Source organism: Pristis pectinata, chromosome 16 (assembly GCF_009764475.1).
Source record: "Pristis pectinata isolate sPriPec2 chromosome 16, sPriPec2.1.pri, whole genome shotgun sequence".
Classification (NCBI taxonomy): Eukaryota; Metazoa; Chordata; class Chondrichthyes; order Rhinopristiformes; family Pristidae; genus Pristis; species Pristis pectinata.
The window spans coordinates 12,005,935-12,026,791 of record NC_067420.1 but is presented as its reverse complement, the minus strand read 5'-3'; the positions used below and the strand labels follow the sequence as shown (position 1 = coordinate 12,026,791).

Below are 20,857 nucleotides of genomic sequence, written 5' to 3'. Positions count from 1 at the left end.
TTCAAAATGAGAAATGTTAACTCTAGTGAGGACTCATCTTACCCTAAAAGATGAAATGATATCAGGATGCCGTACACTATTTCACAAAGGGCCAAATTCACACTGTGTATCTTCGAGGACCCCAGAGGAAACTTCCCATAAAACGTTCCCATAAAATGTGTTGTTATGCCAAAGCTGTAATATAAATGGGAGGTGGTGTTTTTATTGTGATACCTGCTGCTATATGAGTGCTAAAGCATGGATTACAGTTAAGACAAGGTCTACCAGCGAATTCAAGGCATAAATGTGGCACTATGACACTAAGACTGTTCAGTTTCTGACGGTTGCTAGGGAGATGTGTCTCCCTCTGTGTCTGAGAATTTGTGAAGGGGCCATAGGACTTGGTCTTCCCAGTATGAAGTTGGAGGAATTTTGTCCTTATCCAGAACAAAATGTTCAAAAATATAATAATTTAGAGACAGAGTAGGGGTAAAGTGAGTTTATAGTATGATTAGCTGGATGCCATCCTTGTACATGTGGAATGTGGTACAGCATTTAGAAAGGCATAGCATGTTGATGAGAAATACGAGGAGGATACATCCTTGGTCAACATCAGGTTGGATCCATAGAAATGTGAGATGAAAGCCTTGGTGACTAATCCTCCACCTATGATTGAGGAGGTAAGTACAAAGCCAGCTAAGTGCAGTTCCCTTTCCCCAATCCCTCCTCTGTACTGGATGAATCAGACAATGGAGAAAGCTTGTATGTTTAACTGCCTGCTAGCAGCAGCAGATTGATTGAGAAGGAAAAGAGGAATATATTGCCTTTGATCCAATCACGTTTGATGTCGTTGGTGATTGTAATCAGAGCCATTTGACGGAGGATTGAAAGGATTCCTACAAAAATCCACAGGTCTGCTATCAAGATAAATAATCAGATTTATTAGTGAGAATGCTTGTAGCCAGCATGTCTTTGTTGTGTGTGTTGTCTCATTTTCTACATGAGGATGCATTTATTGTTCATAGTTGTCTTTGGAAATTACTGATCTTCCTCTTTCCAGTAAAAATTAACCTACAACTAATTAACTTACTGAGTTACTTCATAATACAATAGGAGTCGATCACATGGTATGAAACGGAATTCATGAAAATCCAATTTTAAGATGTATTAAATTTTTCTGTAAGATATTAATTTTGAATTTGTTCTGTTGAAGCTTTATTAGCCTGGAGTGTTAACACTGTGTCTCCAACCTTAGACACTACCTAACCTAGAGTGATCCAACATTTTGCTGTTTTTTTAAAAACTTTTTTTTCTAAGGTTAATAAATTCAATACCATAATTACCACAAAAATTTCCTAGAATCTAACTTAAAAGTAGACTTAATATATAACCTTATTTTACTGTTATTGATGTTCTCTTGAGAAATCAACCACAGGGCACTATTCTTCCCCATTTAAGATTGTTATTGGATACTGGTCTCCTTGAGCCCACCAATCTACAATGTAAAATAAGAGAGCCTGATTGGTAGTTGAATGCATGAAATGTCAGATGCAGTAACATAGTACTGCAGAGATTCCCAATTAATTTTACTTTTCTATATTTGTATTATACTAGTGCTTATATGCCTTCAAGTTGCAATAAAATGAAATTTTAGAAGTCTTTATTCCTTTCCGCTGTGCACTAAACATAGTGAAATGAATAGCCCTTTACAGCCATATAATGCTTTGTACTGGGCAGGCTTGTAATATGTTAGATATGTGGTCCTTCTTCCTCATTAGGCAGCTCAAAACACATAAGGTGAGGTTACATGCTGCATTTCAGTTGAAACATGGAAAAAGAAAATGGGAGCAGCAGCCCATTTGGCACTTTGAGCCTGTTCCATTATTCAATATGCTTGTGGCTGCAATACTATATTCCTCCTCTCTGCTTGATGCCTTTTGTGTTTAGTCACATGTACATCGAAACACAAAGTGAAATACATCTTTTTGCGTAGTATGCTGGGGGCAGCCCGCAAGTGTCGGCACGCTTCCGGCGTTCATTCTTGATTATGTTCAGAGACTTGGCCAACGAAGACCAACGTAAACTTGAGGAACAGAATCTCGTTATTGAGCATGTTGCAAGCATTGGAACTTGATATTAAATTTAACAACTTCATAAAACTGTTTTCTCCTCATCACAATTCTAAATGCCCTACCTCATATCCTCAAACTGGTTCTCGACCCCTCACCCAACTCCTTCCCAGCAAGGAAAAACATCTCCCTGCATCCATCTAGTCCTGTGAAAATCTTGACTATTTCAATGAAATCTTCTCTCATTCTTCTAAACTCTAGCGAATATGGGCTCAGCCGATCCAGTCATCCCACATACAAAAGTCCTACCATCTCAGGATAAAAAAAATACAGTTGCTGGAAATCTGAAATAATCTGAATCTGTTTGTCATTTTAATTCTCCATTCCATTTCCAAGCTGACCGATCTGTCTGTGGTTCATACAGTCAGACCCCACCAGTTCAGGTGTAACCCATCCCTCTTGTACGATCACCCCTACCCCAGAAGAAATCCCAGTGGTCCAAAAATCTGAATCCCTTCCCCCACACCAATTTTTCAGCCACATATTCATTTACCATATCCTCCTATTTTTACCCTCACTAGCACATGGTACTGGAAGTAATCCAGAGATTACTACCCTTGAGGTCCTGCTTTTTAACTTCCGCCCTAGCTCCCTATATTCACTCCACAGGACATCATCCCTTTCTCTACCTATGTCATTTGTGCCAACATGCACAATCACTTCTGGCTGCTCACCCTCCCCCTTGAGAATGTTCTGTAGCTGCTCCGTGACATCTTGGACCCTGGTACCAGGGAGGCAACACACCATTCTGGAATCCCTTTCGTGACCACAGAATCTCCTGTCCGCCCCCCTAACTATCAAGTCTCCTATCACTAGAGTCCGTTCTGCCTTCACCCTTCCCCACTAAGCCTCACAGCCAGTCCTGGCACCATAGATCTGGCTACTGCTGCCTTCTCCTGAACGGTCAACCCCCACCCCTTCCCAATGGTATCCAAATCGGTATGCTTGTTTTTGAGGGGGATGGCCACAGAGGGATCCTGCACTATCTGCCCACTCCCTTTCCCTTTCACTCCAGGTGTGATTCACCAAGGGTCTGTTTTATCGTGGTGAGACATTCTTGTTTCTGTACTCAAAACCTCTTGCAATGAAGATCAGCATTCCAATTGCCACCTTACGTGCTTGTATCACCTGCATATTTGCTTTCTGTGAATGGTGTTCAAGGACACCCAGATCACTTTGACAATCATCATTCAAGTAATACTCTGCCTTTCTGCTTTTCCTACTGAGTGGATAACTTCACATTTAACCACATCTGCCACATATTTACTGACTCACTCAAACAGTCTAATTCACATTGAAGCCTCTCTGCATCATTCTCGTGACTTATAATCACACCCAGTTTTGTGTTGTTAGCAAACTTGAAAATTACATTTGCTTCTCTCATCTAAATCATTGATGTATAATGTGAATAGCTGGGGCTCAAGCCCTGATTCCTGTGGAACCCCACTAGTCACTGCCTCTCTGAGAAAGTCCCATTTATTTCTACTCTGTTTCCTTTCTGTTCAGTGCAAATATATCATAACCCCAATCCCATGTACTTAAATTTTGCAGCTAAACTCTTGTATGGGATGATACCAAAGGCCTTCTGAATCGACCACGTCCGCGGGTTCTCCATTATCCAGACTACCAGTTACATCCGCAAAAAAGATCCAGTAGGTTTGACAAGCAGAGTTTCCCTTCTTATAGCCAATGCTCATGCCCTGAGCCAATATTACCTAAAATACATACACTGGTCATTAACTCATTACTATTTATGGATCCTTACTGTGTAGAAACGGTGATTGCACTTCCTACATTATGACGGTGATCACACTTCAAAAACTACTTCATCTCTGTAATGTGCTTTGGGATGTATAGTCGTGGTAGGCGCCATATAAATGACAGACTGCCCTATTCTTCAGCCCTTTGCCCCTTCTACCTATCAGGACCTCCAGGTGGCCACCCACTTCAATTCCACATCCCACTCCCATACCGACATGTCAATCCACAGCCTCCTCTACTGCCATGTTGAGGCCAGGCACAGGTTGGAGGAACAACACCTCATGTTCCGCCTTGGGAGTCTCCAACCTGATGGCCTCAACATGGATTTCTCTGACTTCCGGTAACTCCACCCCGTCTTTTTCTCCCCCCCCCCCCCCCCCCCCCCCCCCCCCCCCCCCGTCTTCCCTTATTCCTGTGGCTCCCTTTCCCTGCCTTGATGACCTGCCCATCTCCTCTCCTCCCCCATCCTTTATTCCATGGTCCACTGCCCTCTCCTACCGAATTCCTTCTTCTTCAGCCCTTTGCCTCTTCTACCCATCACCTCTCAGCTTATTGCATCTTCCCCCTCTCCCTTCCCCTCTCACCTGGACTCATCTCTCCCCTGCCTGCGTGTGTTCCCTCCCCCTCCGCCCACCTTCCTATTCTGGCTTCTGACCTCTTCTTTTCCAGTCCTGATGAAGGGTCTCGGTCTGAAACGTCGACTCTTTCCCTCCGTGGATGCTGCCTGACCTGCTGAGTTCCTCCAGCACTTTTTGGGTATTACCCTATTTTTTAATTCCATGGAACTTAATACTAATCAGAGGTTATAATCATTACTTGTTTGGATGTATATTTTGAAATCATAAAGGCCGCGCAATGTCAAGTCAGATCTTGTACTGATGTTACAAAAACTTACAAAGGGTATGGAATAATGAGGAGCTATGATTTACACACATTGCTTTTATTTTTGATTTGCAATCCTTTTTAGGATGAATTGCACTCTTGCATTTCTCGATATTTTGTTTATTTTTATTGTCAATTTTTTTAAGCCGAGCTGCATTTTCCTTTACCAAGATGAAACCAGCGACTCGGCGTCAGCCTCCGCAGAGAGGGGATCCGCCTTTAGCAAGACGGCCGCCCTATGATTTCAGCCGATCATGCAATTGGCTTTCAGCTCCAGCCTCTGTTATGTTTCTTCGGGCTAGGAATCAAATCGAGGAATGAAAACCGAAAGTGACGAGAGTGGGGGTGGTGATGGATGGGTGCCGCTTTATAAAGGAGGGCGACCGTGCGGCTGATCAGACGCAGCAAGAGGACCTTTACAACCAATCCGGCCGGTAGACGGAGCGATCTGTTTGCCTTTAGTGACATTTTGATTGTTTCGTTTCAGTGCTGTCGCCATCGCCAGGCGAGGCAGGAGTGAGGTGGGCAGAAACAAAACAAGGTGAGCGCTCCACCCGCACAGTAACCAATCAGACGGGCGGAGAGAGGTGTAGGGCGATGTACGGGGGACGTGGAGAGAATGTTGGGTGAACAGAACGTTTGCAACACTGTGGCGAATGGAGGGGAATGGCTACATTTCACGTTCCAGTGGCAGCGACCAGCTCCCCAGCCCTGAATTATTCATGTCAGCCCACTCTGGGCAAAGACTTTCAGGAAGTAAAGTACGCAGACACAATCCGGAAGTATATTTGTTTTTGTAGTGGCTTAACACCAGGCTAATTGCTGGGGAAATGCTCCCTGCAACCCCTCCCCTCTCCTGAGAAGGTAACTGTATTGCGCTATCTTCGCTAATATGTGTTGGGCTTTACACAAGAGTTCCCTTCTCGTCCCGATTTTTGTTGGGTGCCTTCGACAGATAATTCGTCTCCGCTGAAGGTGATGTCACAAAGTGGGTGGAGATTGGTGACCCATTTCTATTTCCCAGATGCTGACCTATTATCTACCGTTTCTCGGTATTTTAATCGAGATTTCCGAAATGTTGTTTTATGCCAAAAAGGAAATTGCTTTGACTTGATTCGGCACCCACCCAAAACAGGAGGGAGGTATGTATGTCTATGTACCGCGATAAATCTTGTCAAATAAATTTCAAGGAAAACAGGCGTGAGAAAAAACATAATATTACCCACATCTTTGTTTCAGTTTTAAACAAGAGGGGGACCTTTTCACACACCTTTGTTATTCAGACCCTCCCTATTGACATTCAGTTCCATGCCTGTCCAAACTTTTTGAGCACATTGAGAGCAAACCGAGTAAGCCAATCGATAAGGCCACCTTTACGTGAGTTTGGAAATGTAAACTTGCTTATTCTTTACCGGGATTGCGGGGTGTAATTTTACCGATAATTCAGTGTTAGTCTTCGAAACCCGATTGGTGTTTAAGTAATCATTTCGCAGCACATATATGACTCCGTCAATTTGTTTTGATGGCACTTTAACGTTGAAAATGGAGGCTCGTTAAAAGTTGTGCTGTTTGTTTACTGTAATTGCTGCAAAATAGGCGGAGAGTGATCGTAAAACTGCAGCGATCCATTGGCTGGTGTATTTCCTTCTTGCTTGAAATGGAGGTAAAGTGGTTTACCTGTTGGGATTAGGTGAGCAACGTCGCTGTGCACATCTAATCTTATGCATGTAACGACCGTTGTCACCATGGTAAAATCATCACGTTATTTTTCCCATGGATGCATTCAGACGAATGTGAAAATGATGTCATTGCACCACTGAGTCACGTTAATTTGGGAGTTTTTCCACGCTTTGCCTTATAATATTCCGGGGGAAACCGTTTTTTGCCAAAACTATGAACAGACGATATGAAAGCTAGCGTCATTTTCTGATGTCCTGTAAGCAGTAACCTGTTGGTTGTTGTGACCTCTTTATTTTTCTTTATCATTCGTTCCCTCAGTGAAGGTCGGATCGTCCCTGTGGGCAATACCTGTTAGTAATTTTGTTTCAGAAGACAAGTGGACTATCTGCCGACCAGGGAAGACAAGGCTTAAGTGCATTTTCATTCAAGTTTAACACTGCAGTGATGCAAAAGATTTCAGTTTATCGGGACACCAGTTTAACCTTCGCCTTTCCGGTGAGCTGTCAGACTTCATTGTGCAACCGAAGGGAAGTGCTGAAAATAAGAGTGATCCAGTGCGGGTACTGGCTAGCAAGCAGGTTGCCCACACCGCCCTCTGGTGTTGGCGCTGACCACGACCAGATAACAGAGGAGGGTGGGGGAATGAATTGCTCAGAGGAAAAATAACGATGACTTCATTTCAGCACTCATCCCAATAGCTAACAATTCTTCTGGTTCCATTAGGACGCCAACGACGTTCAAGAGTCGAATTACTGTGAGGTTCTGATACCTAGGGTAAACGACTATGAAATAAAAATAATTGCATAAATGATCAGGTTTAATATTTATTAGTACCGAAGAACAGATCTGTCAGTTTCAGGAAAGTAAAATCTCATTAGGTTTTCTAGAGGTGCAAATTCCTCATATTTGCATTAAATTTGAAGGAAGTTAAATATACGTTTGCCTTTTTTTATAGAGCATGTTTAACGTTTTATCTTTCATTGTTTGGAACAGTTAGTTAAAATATCTGAGATCAGCAACTTGCCTACTAAGTAGAAAGTGCAGATCTATCTGGTAATAACCTTACTATTAAACACGTGAGACAAAAGTACCCTTTCACCCTTACTGTTGAGCTCATTAATTATACCAAGCTAGTTTTCAGTAATACTCATCAACTAACCAAAAAAGGACAATCAGGTGTGAAGTGAATAAGTAGCGCAGTAGTAATGATGCAATTCGTGTTTTCAGAAGTTATTTTTATGGTGGGGAGTTCTCTTGTGTAGTTCTGTATCACATGACAAGGACACAACATGTTTTTAGTGGTTATGATGTTGTGCAAGAGGTATAGGAGCTCAGTTACATGATATAGAGCAGATTATGTATTGTTTTACAAAGATGTCTGCCGTCATGTATCGAATACTATATTTGAGAGAGGATTTGGGTGTCACAGTAAAATATGCTTCATTGCAGCTGAGACCATGTTATTTTTGCTTTTTAGGATCTCAGTTTGGTGTAATGGAAAAGTTGTAACAAATATTTATTGCCTTGTGAGGATTAATTTTCCCAGCAACATCACAATACTTTCAGTTATATTGCTGTAGTAATTGTTTGTAGTTTGCAGTAAAACTTCATTGGAAAGCTTGATAATGGAAGTAAAATTGATTAAGTTGCATCATTTAAAATCCATTATGAGTATTATGGGGAGTATCATCTGTTAAGATTTTAAGCAGAGCATTGGAGTTCAGTTCTTTTGTGGAACAGAATCAGGTAACCAGGAACAATTTAAATTTAAGACCTGCTTTGTGTTCAGTTAGTTATTCCCATCCAGGATGACATTGTAGCTATTGCAAAATAACATTTTTGCAAATGGTGGAAATCAGAAATAAAAATAGAAAATGCTGGGAACATTTAACAGATCAGGCAGCATCGTTGGAGACAGAAACAGTTAGTACCTGAAATTATCAGGTACTACCAGTAACAGTATTACCTGAAATTATCTAGCTTTTCGAGGTGTTATATTTGGCCGCAGCAGGCACTGTGCGGAAAAATTGTAACCACACTTGTGATGAGAAGAGAGAATTTGGTTTGGGAGTGATCTTTTGCAGTTAAGTAACTAACTCCTAGCTGTGTATTTGAGATATTAGATGGCTGCTGTGGAACAGTACTTCAAGAAGGATCACCTTCTTAAGAAAAAGAATGTTGGGTTGAGCGTAAAGAAAATCTTAACTGCACCATGTGTGCAAAACGTCATTTATAGAAAGCAATAAAAATGAAGCATGATAAATGTATTTTCCCATTATAATCTCGAACTAGTCTTTGGCATTTGGCTGGTTAAGCTGTACAAGGTATACCCCAGTACTGTTGCAACATAGCAACAGGTCCCAGTCGCCACATTTTATTCTCTGTTGCTTTGAAATTGTTGTGTAAATACGTCAATACATAGCATTTACATACACCTACTTCGTCCTATTAATAAGGATGCTTGCATTAGATATTTTGAAGAAAGGAATTGCAATTAATGCTTGGAGGCTTATGTTATGCATTGTGTAAATTTCAGGGACATGCATTGTTGAAACTGAGTTAATGTGGAAACGGTCTTCCTTCATGTACAACATAAGAATTAAGTAAAATTAGAGTAAAAACTTCAAAAATTTAATTGTACAGTATGTATTGATCTGTTCAAGGGATTGGTGTGAGACGTTCAATATTACTAATGTGATTTAGAGAGTAGTACCTTTTGGAGGAATTTGTTTATGAATTGTTTAACATAAAGCTCAAGCAACAGTTTCTAGCTTGCATTTTTTAATTTTGTGTAGCCATGACTACACCAGAAGATGAGGTATTTTTTGCTGAAGAAATGTTTTGCTTTATCGCAAACTCTTTTGGTTCACTGTAAAAATTCATCTTTATCCAAATCTTCTCTTCCATCATAAAATTGTTTTCTAATTTTTTTCAAATGCATTTTTTTATTATTCCAAAAGAATTATAAAGGTAAGCAAAGCAAAGTATGCAGAGATCACCATTATTTCTGGATCAGGTCATATGAGTACATTGTTGGGAAACTTTCATATTGTGGTTTTTGGAAAACCTTCTCCATGTCCTGTTTCTCTGAGATCAATTGTTCCGCAATGTAGCTGAGCAATACTCTGGTGCTGAAGTGGCTGACTTCAATCTCAGTGACATTTGGCGAAGAATCTTGTTGACCCCATGAACACTAGTCAAAAAAAGGAGGAAAAATACATCCTGTTTTTTAATTACTAATTAATGACATATCTAACTATCAAAATGTGGCAGGGTAGCTTTGTCCCTTATGTAGTTACAGTGGCATGCAAAAGTTTGGGCACCCCTGGTCAAACTTCTGTTACTGTGAATAGCTAAGTGAGTAAAAGATGACCTGATTTTCAAAAGGCATAATGTTAAAGATGACACATTTCTTTAATATTTTAAGCAAGATTTCTTTTTTATTTCCATCTTTTACAGTTTCAAAATAACAAAAAAGGAAAAGGGCCCAAAGCAAAAGTTTGGGCACCATGCATGGTCAGTACTTAGTAACACCCCCTTTGGCAAGTATCACAGCTTGTAAGTGCTTTCTGTAGCCAGCTAAGAGTTTTTCAATTCTTGTTTGGGGGATTTTCGCCCATTCTTCCTTGCAAAAGGCCTTCTAGTTCTGTGAGATTCTTGGGCCGTCTTGCATGCACTGCTCTTTTGAGGTCTATCCACAGATTTTCGATGATGTTTAGGTCGAGGGACTGTGAGGGCCATGGCAAAACCTTCAGCTTGTGCCTCTTGAGGTAGTCCATTGTGGATTTTGAGGTGTGTTTAGCATGGTTATCCTGTTGTAGAAGCCATCCTCTTTTCATCTTCAGTTTTTTTTTACAGACGGTGTGATGTTTGCTTCCAGAATTTGCTGATATTTAATTGAATTCATTCTTCCCTCTACCAGTGAAATGTTCCCCGTGCGACTGGCTGCAACACAAGCCCAAAGCACGATCGATCCACCCCCGTGCTTACCAGTTGGAGAGGTGTTCTTTTCATGAAATTCTGCACCCTTTTTTCTCCAAACATACCTTTGCTCATTGCGGCCAAAAAGTTCTATTTTAACTTCATCAGTCCACAGGACTTGTTTCCAAAATGCATCAGGCTTGTTTATATGTTCCTTTGCAAACTTCTGATGCTGAATTTTGTGGTGAGGATGCAGGAAAGTTTGGAGAAACATAGAAAAACCTACAGCACAATTCAGGCCCTTCAGCCCACAAAGCTGTGCCGAACATGTCCCTACCCTAGAAATTACTAGGCTTACCCATAGCCCTCTATTTTACTCAGCTTCATGTACCTATCTAACAGCCTCTTAAAAGACCCTATCGTATCAGCCTCCACCACCATTGCCGGCAGCCCATTCCACGCACTCACCACTCTCTGAGTAAAAAACTTATCCCTGACATCTCCTCTTAAACCCAGCACCTTAAACCTTATGTCCTCTTGTGGCCACCATTTCAGCCCTGGGAAAAAGCCTCTGACTATCCACCTGATCAATGCCTCTCATCATCTTATACATATCTATCAGGTCCCCCCTCATCCTCCGTTGCTCCAAGGAGAAAAGGCCAAGTTCCCTCAACCTGCTTTCATAAGGCATGCTCTGCATTCCAGGTAGCATCCTTGTAAATCTCCTCTGCACCCTTTCTATGACTTCCACATCCTTCCTGTAGTGAGGTGACCAGAATTGAGCACAGTACTCCAAGTGGGATCTGACCAGGGTCCTATATAGCTGCAACAGTACCTCCTGGCTCCAGAAAGCTGGCTACAGAAAGCGTTTACAAGCTGTGATACTTGCCAAAGGGGGTGTTACTAAGTACTGACCATGCAGGGTGCCCAAACCTTTGCTTTGGGCCCTTTTCCTTTTTTGTTATTTTGAAACTGTAAAAGATGGAAATAAAAAAGTAATCTTGCTTAAAATATTAAAAAAATGTGTCATCTTTAACTTTATGCCTTTTGGAAATCAGGTCATCTTTTACTCGCTTAGCCATTCACAGTAACAGAAATTTTGACCAGGGGTGCCCAAACTTTTGCATGCCACTGTCATTAGCCATTATGGAGAATGGATGTTTGATTGAAGTACCAGAGGTCAGCCAGTGCTTCTGGAACCCAAGTGTTCAGGTGGGAGCTGGGCATACACCGACAAATATAAAGTATTCAGAGAAGGCCAGCCTTAAATGTTTCACAGCTGTTAAGACTAGAAACTAAGTTTGGAATGCTAGTTTGTAATCCTCTAAAAGCCATCCTTTCAGGTATGGGAAAACTCTGAGCTTTCTATATTTCTGCATTAACTTTTACAGCTCTATGCATTCCATATATAATCAGGTAACAGTGTTGGATTCTAACTTTGTTTAAACTTAAACAAAAGCTAATAGCTAATAATTTTTTATTGAAACTTGCTGTCCTTGCATCAGACTCATCAGACTCATCAGTGAGGCATATGCATGTAGGTATATTCACCCTTTACATGCCGAACAGTGTGATGTGCATGGATGCATATTTTTCATATTGTTATAGCAAGCTGACAGATTATTTGTATGGATGTGAAATAAAATAGTATGTCAACTGGTGTCATATAATCTTATTTGAACAGTCGTCTAGTATTCCAGGAAGCATTCCCATAGCATGAAAGAAAATTGATCTGCAATGAGAAAATAATTCTTGTGGTTCTAATTGTATTATGGGCAAACGCTATTTCTCTGAGGCAGAAGAGATTGTATGCTGGCTGCAGAATGATGAGGAATTTACTTTTTAAATTTACTGAATCATATATAAGAGTATATTAAGGAAGTGTGCTTGGGTTCATGACAATATACAACTCTTTTCTAAATAAAACATTTGAAAATACTGTTGGAGAAAGGTATGACACCTATGTACCAGGAATGAGAGGACTCTCGAATCTCAATTCTTTTAATCATATCCATGATCAAACCTAGTGAACTAGAACTGTCATTGAAATATCATATCACAAGGTATTTCCAACAAATTATGGATTTTATTATTTAACAAAGACCATCCTTATGTAGTCCTGACATCCCCACTCTCTTTACTCTTAGGATGGTTAACATGTTGAGTAATGGACCATCTAATTTAGGAATGCCCAGGATTCATTTCCTGGGGAATGCAGTCAGGCAACCATTGCTGGCACTATAATAATTGGATTAAGAGGAAAAATTGGGCAGGATTCCAATTATTCGTAAGTATCCTTTGAAATCTGCTGGAAGTCAATGTGCATGTAGTTTGGGTGGAGACCTGAGATGGATTTGCCTCTCACATACTCCTTCAATCAAATAGATTGTTACTACTTGCAACCTAGGATTTTACTAGTAATAACTGTTGCTTGAACAAACTTCAAGTACAGAAGACAAGAAAAAAATTGGTTGGAAGCATTATGAAATCTTCTGTTTTGCTACTTTTTAAACCCAAGTCCTTGTATCAGGTCTTCTTAGAAGGCACTATTTGTTGTTGCTAAAGTTAAATGATGTGTAATAGCTTGATGTCCTTTACAGAGCAAGCTACTTCAAATGGATCCAGGACACAGGTGGAGGGGTCAAGAAGTTGAAATGGACAATCCATTGAGGAGGACAGCTACAGCAGAACAGCCAAGACGAAATCCTAGGAGAGGGGATGGTGAGAGATATTTTTGAAGATTGCTGGCAGTTCTTGGAATCTATTTCTCAGATCTATTTTTCTTTTGTCTTTTACAATGTCATTTTCTTCCTCCTCTCTTTATGTCTTTCTGAAGTTTTCACCATTTACCAAGGTAGGAAGGCAGGTAAGTGACCTGCTTCCAAGCTATGATGATTGCTGCTTGAAGCTGGATTGATACAGAGCAATGGTGAGAGACTAGGATCAGAGGATTAGTTTGGGAGTGATACAGGACTTCAGGGAGCGAGCAGGACAGTGGGATTAGATTGGGATTGATATAGGCGGTCTGAGAACAGGTGGACCATGGTGATCCTGCTGCTGGGTTTGAGGGCCAATGTTTCAAGGGTACAGTGATCACATCTGCTCCATTCTTGGGGTTGGAGAGCAGTCACATGAGGAGTGACTGGGCCTACGTTCCCTTGACATTGGAAGAAAGAAAGGTAAGTTTGAGAGGGTACCTACTGAGAGTCTGTTTCCATTGGATGGAGAGTCAGCAGCGAGGGTAAAGCATTAAGTGGTTGGCATTTATAGCTGAGGGGAGGTGCAGTTTCTTCACTGAGAGTTCTAAGTCTCCAGAATTCTCCATATTGGAGGGTCAGGGATTCTCGGGCATGACTGACTGACAGATAGAATTTGGGCATGAAGGGAGTTGAGGGTTATTCCAATTGGACACAAAGTGGACAAGACACACAATCTTCCAGAATCTTATGAAATGGAGGAGTGGGTTTGAGACATTGACTGGCCTACATTTGGTCCTAGTTCTGGTTATGCTGCATCTGAATGGTATTCTGCAACTCATCCTCTGATTCCTCCTTTCTTGGAGTGGAGGCATTAGGAGTGACCTCAATCTTAAAGCCTTGTCTGGTAACAACTAAGATTGGGAACCAGCTATGTCAGAGTTCTGCAGCACAGTGTTGAGTTGCCTACTGTATTTCAAAGGCACAAGTTTTAGCTCAATACTGTTGAACTCCATTTCTTGAATTGTGCAGAAATTTATTTCAGGTCAAGAAAAATCTGTGAGTCCATCCTTGATTCTTCTCTTTTTTTTCCATGAGGAAGTATTAATATTTATTCCTCTTACACCCAGCTACTTTTCACCTGCTTCTTGTTTGGACTTTACTCTTTTCTATTTTTGTTTTGCATTACTCTCTCATGCTTGTCTTTCACTTCCCATTCTTTCACTGTTAACTTTTATTCCTTGGATTGTAAATAATACTGGCAGGTTGATTCAGAATAAAGCAATGCAATATTAGATTGAGCTTGAATTTGTAAAACTATCCATTAAAATGTCTTTCTTGCTACATTATCATGATATGGCTTAGCATGGATGAACTATTAGCAATAAAACAATGATGGCCCACATAAAATGTGCATTAGTCAGAGAGTCCCAGAAGGATTAGAGTTGCAATGGTTACTAATGTAATGGATCTAGTGCAAAGCAGAAGACTGCATTTAGTTCATCTATAACATGATTTTTGCAAATGTTGCCGTCTTGGTCGGCCTTCACAGACAATTTCTGATCCTGGCATGTGCCTTGATTCTTGTTTCCACTTCCCCCCCCCTCTTCTGGTGTCTGCCTGGCAGTTAAGGTCAGTGCTCAGGCTTGAATGATATTCGAGGGTTGGACCATGGAATTGAGTGCAGCCAGTAATGGAATGGTCCTTTAGTGGTATTCTGCCCTTCAGTGCAGTCAGTCATAGAGCACTACAGCACAGAAACAGGCCCTTCGGCCCATCTAGTCCATGCTGGCCTGGTTTTCTGCCTAGTCCCATCTACCTGCACCTGGACCATATCCCTCCATACCTCACTTATCCCTGCACCTATCCAAACTTCTCTTAAATGTTACAGTTGAACCCTCATCCACCACTTCCGCTGGCAGCTCATTCCATACTCGCACCACCTTCTGAGTGAAGAAGTTCCCCTTAAATATTTCACCTTTCACCCTAAGCCTATGACCTCCAGTTCTAGTCTCACCCAACCTGAGGGGGAAAAGCCTGCATGCATTCACCCTATCTATACCCCTCATAATTTTGTATACCTCTATAAGATCTCCCCTCATTCTCCTGCACTCCAGGGAGTAAAGTTCTAACCTATTCAACCTTTCCCTGTAACTCAGGTCCTCAAGTCTCGGCAATATTCTTGTAAGTTTTCTCTGCACTCTTTCAAGCTTATTGATATCTGTCCTGTAGGTAGGTGACCAGAACTGCACACAATACTCTAAATTCGGCCTCACCAACATCTTGTACCACTTCAAATTAACATCCCAGCTCCTGTACTCAATGCCCTGATTTATGAAGGCCAATGTGCCAAAAACTTTCTTTATGACCCCACCTACCTGTGACGCCACTTCCAAGGAATTATTCATCTGTATTTCCAGGTCCCTTTGTTCTACTGCATATCTCAGAGTCCTACCATTCACTGTGTAAGTCTTACCCTGGTTTGTCCTCCCAAACTTTTGTCTGCATTAAATTCCATCTGCCAATTTTCAGCCCACGTTCCCAGCTGGTCCAGATCATTAGCGAGCTTTGATAGCCTTCCTTGCTGTCCACTACACTACCAATCTTGGTGTCATCTGCAAATTTGCTGATCTAGTTTACGACTGTATCCTCTAAATCATTAATATAGATGATAAACAACAACAGGCCCAGCACCGATCCCTGTGGCACACCACTAGTCACAGGCCTCCAATCAGAGAGACAACTATGTACTACCACTCTCTGGCTTCTCCCACTCAGCGAACGTTGGATCCAATTGGCTACTTTGTTCTGAATGCCAAGTGACTTAACCTTCTGGATCAGCCTCCCATGCAGGACTTTGTCAAAGGCCTTGCTAAAGTCCATGTAGACAACATCCACTGCCTTCCTTTGATCAACCTTCCTGGTAACCTCGAAAAACTCTGTAAGATTGGTTAGACATGACCTGCCACACACAAAGCCATGTTGACTATCCCTAATCAGGCCCTGTCTATCCAAATACTTGTGTATCCTGTCCTTCATAATACCTTCCAGTAATTTATCCATGACTGATGTCAGGCTCACCGGCCTATAATTTCCTGGCTTATTCTTGGAGCTTTTCTTAAACAACAGACAACATCAGCTATCTCCAGTCCTCCGGCACCTCATCTGTGGCGAAGGACATTCTAAATATCTCTGCCAGGGCCCCTACGATTACCTGTTCAGAAGGCTGTTAATGATCTTGTAGCACTGAGAGCAAAGAGGTTCTCCTTGTTTCCTGGCCAACATACACCAAAATAAATTCTCTTGTCATTTCAAACAAAAACAAAAGAAGCTGCAAAATCTCAGCAGTTCAGGTAGCATTTGTGGAAAGACAAAACATTAACGTTTCGGGTCTACGAATCTTTGTCCAAACAGGATTTTTTTTTGCTTCAGATTTTCAGCACTCGTAGTTTTTAATTTTCATTCACTTGTCATTTCATCCATTTGTTTGTGGGACCATACTTCACACAGAAAGGCCCACCCAACAACAGTCAGCATACTTCCAAAGGAGGTCATTGTCTGTGAAATATGTGAAAGATCTAACACAAATGTAATCACTATCTTATTTCCTGTTTTCTCTCAGCCATAAAACACAGACAGTTTAATAAAGTGGCATTGTTTCAGAGCTGGCACATAGTTATTAAGTGTACAGCCAATAAACAAAAGAAAACTGTAGATAAGAAACTGCAGTATAGTCAGTTGGTGACTTTGAACTATTTAAGCCTGGGATGCAATTCAAATCCAAGAAAGAGAATATATTTACGCAACAATTTAGAATAGTACTTTGATGGTAAATGCAATATTAGTTGCAGGATAGTTGGTTGTTTCAAGTGACTCTTACAACACCCAATTAACAATATTTTTCAGAAGTTGCATTATGTCCGGACCTCTCAAACTTAAGAGCCTCAGTAACAAACTATTGCATGGAGTTTGGGAGCATTCTTTAAATTTTCAGTGAATAAAAATGCCCTTAGGAAAGCAGATCATAATACACAATTTGACTGTGAAATTTAGAATTTGTATTTTCCTTTTCTGCGTTTTTAGCCTCTGCAGAACGGGCTTTACCGCAAGGACATCACTATAATAGGAACCAGAGAAACACCGCAGGACCACCAGACTGGAGAGGTGCACAGCATCCCAGGAGAGCACTTTCAACACCCAGGCCAGGGGAGTTGCTCCCAAATGGAGAGTTTGCAGAAAGGAACCAAGATCGTAACTTTACTCCCAATCCCAGGCAAAATGATGCCAGAACTAACCGAAACACAGCTGGTAGAGTTCCCGGTGTTCAAGGCAATCGTCAAGCCCCCCAGCAGGGTAAAAGGGATCATCAGCACAATGAACGTAGACGTGAACCATGGAGAAGGAACGACCTTTCTGAAGGAGGCAGAGAAAGGCAGGCAGAACTGCAAGGTAATCCGCACTTTCAGAAAAGGAGATCTCATGAAGAGCATGTGAAGGACAAAGAACACAGTGTGAGAAGATTGGGTTATAAAACACTGGAGAACCTTTTGGATAAAGAGCCATCTGAAATTGTTATAACATTAGCTTGCAGCTCTGGCCTGAAAGAATTATTAAACCAACAATTAAACATAGGTTTCATCCAACTCATTTGTAAAGTTTTGTGCAAGGCTTGTCGGTCTAAGACTGATCGTCAGAGCATTCAGCACCTCCTGGGTATGGTAAAGGACTCTCAGTTTCTGAAAGTTCAGTTGCCTCACTATGTGGTTCAGATGAGTACGGATTCGGTGCCTTCCCGTAGAGGGCAGTACCCTGAATATATTGAAAGAATTCTGTTCTTGCTTCAGGAATTAGTAAGCGTCTTTCCGGCCAGTTCAGTTCAAGAGGTGTCCATGGTAATTTTGGTATTGGATCCTACTGTGAATACCCTACGGGCTGCTGGAGTTTCAATTGGTGAGGAGATTGAAAATAGTATGGAAAAGGTAAAAAATATAATTCAACACCTACAGCAGAGAAAGCGAGATGGAACTCTCAAAAACGATACCCTTATGTTGCTAGACAATAAAGAAACTAATCCTGAAGACAACTACAGAACAATGACCATCTATCCTACATACAACGAAGTGCATCTCGAAGAGAAGCCATTTCTGCGACCTAATCTCATTACTGAAAAGTATGCAAATGCTGAGGTGTACCTCGACACCCATTTTCGTCTTCTAAGAGAAGACTTCGTGAGACCTTTGAGAGAAGGTATCTTAGACTTGCTTCATAATTATGATGGCAAGGGCCTGAGAAGGAAAAAATTTGATGACATCAGAGTATATTTCAATACCCGCATCTTAGTCCCCCTGTGCACAGCTAGTGGTGTTGGGTATAAAGTCCAGTTCGACACACAGCCATTGAAGTTTGTCCGGTGGCAAAACTCAAAGCGTCTGCTGTATGGTTCACTTGTGTGTATGTCAAAAGATAATTTTGAGACTTTACTCTTTGCAACAGTGTCAGATAGAGATCCTAAGAAACTCAAAGAAGGTATTGTCTATCTGTCCTTCAATGTGCAAAGCCGACCTCTGCTAGCTGAGGTAGAACCTTCAGATTGTTTCTTGATGGTGGAAACAACAGCATATTTTGAAGCCTACCGTCATGTTCTAGAAGGACTACAGGAGATACAAGGAGAAGATATTCCTTTCCAGAAGTATATTGTAGAATGTAACACAGATATCCAAGCCCCAACATACTTGAATCTGCATAGCTGCTATGACCTTGAACCACTAATGAAGGAACAATCAAAAAACTCTGAGGAATCGACCAAACACCTATATGAATTTTTGCTGAGGAAAACCAAAATCAACGTCCTCAATCATGCATCATGGCCTTCGAAGGAAGAGCTGAACTTGGATGAGTCACAGGTGAAAGCTCTGAAGATGGCACTGACAAAGGAACTGGCCATCATACAAGGACCTCCTGGAACAGGTACACTTGATGACTCACATTTTTATTCTCAGTTTAGTGTGTTGCATGTTTTTTTTAAAATGCAAACTATATTTGTAAATTATCACTTTTATTCCCTTCCAATATTCCCCCTCACCCTGCTTTCTATTCTGGAATCGTATGGGTCTCAACCTTTCTCTGGACTTAATGTGCACATAGTTGCTGCAAAATACTGATGTACATAGATGTTTACAGGAGATGGTCACAGTCCTGCTGCTGGACTTCGGTGGGCCCTAAAGCTCATTGTACTTTTACCCCTGAGCTTCCCATAACGCACACAGGAAAATGTGTGAGTCCAGGGTTAAGTGAGGATGAGGGAAAGCAGCCTGATGGCTGTAACTGAGGGCATGGGAATCGGGTCAGTGAGCATGGTAAGTAGCTGTGGCAAGGAGGGTGTCCAGGGCACCAATTGGGTATAGGTTAAAGGTTTGGGCCCAGAGGGTTGGATGGTGTGGAAGGGAGGGTAGAGAGGGGGGAATATCAAGACTGGGGAGGTAGGGTGGGGGCTGTCAGTGATATATATATATAGATGAGGGAAAAGGGTGGAGCTAAAGAATCAAGTATGAGACCTGAAAAGGTCTTAGTCCTTAACTGCATCTGAGAAGGGTGGTGATCTGTGACTGGGTCGTGATCTAATTTATCCTGCAATGTTCCAAAAGAAATGTTGCATGGAGGTTGGCATCCTGTGCACAAGTGAGGTGGACATTTTTATAGGCATGCTGGAAAGAAATGCTCTTGAGTGAATCGCTCTGGGAAGTGCTCAGTGAAGGAAAATGACCGAGGTAGTAAACTACTGAATCTTTCAGTCAGTGCATGGCATAGACAGCAAGTCATCCTGTTTTCATGGGTTCAATGAGCAACTGCATGATCCAAATTATACCTTTGGGATTGGGTTGAGGAAATGCCCTGCTGGCTATCCAATTTAGTTTTAATATCTTCATCCCAATGGTAACTGTGCATCGTCTCTTGCCTCTTGTCATGCCAGCACCTCCTCAGTGAGTGTGAAAATGGAGTGGGTCAGTTTACTCATTCCTTTCCACTCTGCAGAGATATTTACATCACTGTTCTTAGTGAAGAATTAGGTACCTACATGAATGGGGCAGGACTCCTTACTTGTCCTGAGGTTGGGGTAGTAGATGTTCAGAAGCCTTTTTAAAATAACTGGGCAACAACCACTGTTTCAGATAAAGCCATTCTAATGACTTTAAGTCACTAAAGCTAGGTAATAATGTTATGATTCTAGGAGATGGAATGTTTGTTCAGGTTACACAAGCAAAGGCTCTCACTCTCTAGCAATGGGCACCCCCTATTCATCTCCCCACCTTCCTGCCCCAGGGTCCTGCTGAAATCCCCTTGTGGTCCACTTCCAGCCAATGGGCCACTTCACTCTGTACAGTTCTAACCAAGGCCTACTGACCTGCTGCCTCTTTCTACTCATTTTGGCCTGGGAGCTGGCCAACTGGAAGTGAGTGAGGTCCAAGGGGTTAGATATCCTGGACCTCAAGCTGATGACATCAGGTGGAGTTGACACTCACAGAGCCTGCCTGGGCCAAAATTGCTCTTGGTCAAGTTATTCCACCTTTAGTTTAATGTGTTGCTGGTTAAAAATTCCTCCTTTTTCTTGGGCAGTTCCTGGGAATCGAGTTCAGTTTGCTTACACTCATGCTTCGTGGTTCTGAGATGGCGGTTCACGTCAATATGGGAACTGCCAGCTCTTCCACAATGGGGCAGGAAGTGGCCGACCAGGCAGGTGCATGGGTAGTTTGTGAGGTGATGTGCTCTTTCCACTGATTGACTTCTGAGTGCTCCCTATGTAATGTCTTG

At 41.7% G+C, this 20,857-nt stretch overlaps 1 protein-coding gene across 7 annotated transcripts in view; it reads left to right on the top strand.

Annotated features, from left to right (window-relative positions):
• The first annotated feature begins 5,006 nt into the window (after positions 1-5,006).
• Positions 5,007-20,857, top strand: part of znfx1 (zinc finger, NFX1-type containing 1) — a 56,682-nt gene continuing 40,831 nt past the window's right edge. The window contains exons 1-4 of one of the 7 annotated variants that reach the window (XM_052031546.1): positions 5,007-5,292; positions 6,750-6,926; positions 12,953-13,073; positions 17,132-19,015. In XM_052031546.1, coding sequence (XP_051887506.1) covers positions 6,876-6,926; positions 12,953-13,073; positions 17,132-19,015 — 2,056 coding nt within the window. In that variant the 5' untranslated portion in view covers positions 5,007-5,292; positions 6,750-6,875. Of the gene's footprint in view, positions 5,293-5,338; positions 5,616-5,659; positions 5,894-5,990; positions 6,101-6,749; positions 6,927-12,499; positions 12,640-12,952; positions 13,074-17,131; positions 19,016-20,857 lie in introns of those variants that run through there. The other 6 variants (XM_052031544.1, XM_052031550.1, XM_052031545.1 and 3 more) reach the window with 6 other exon arrangements.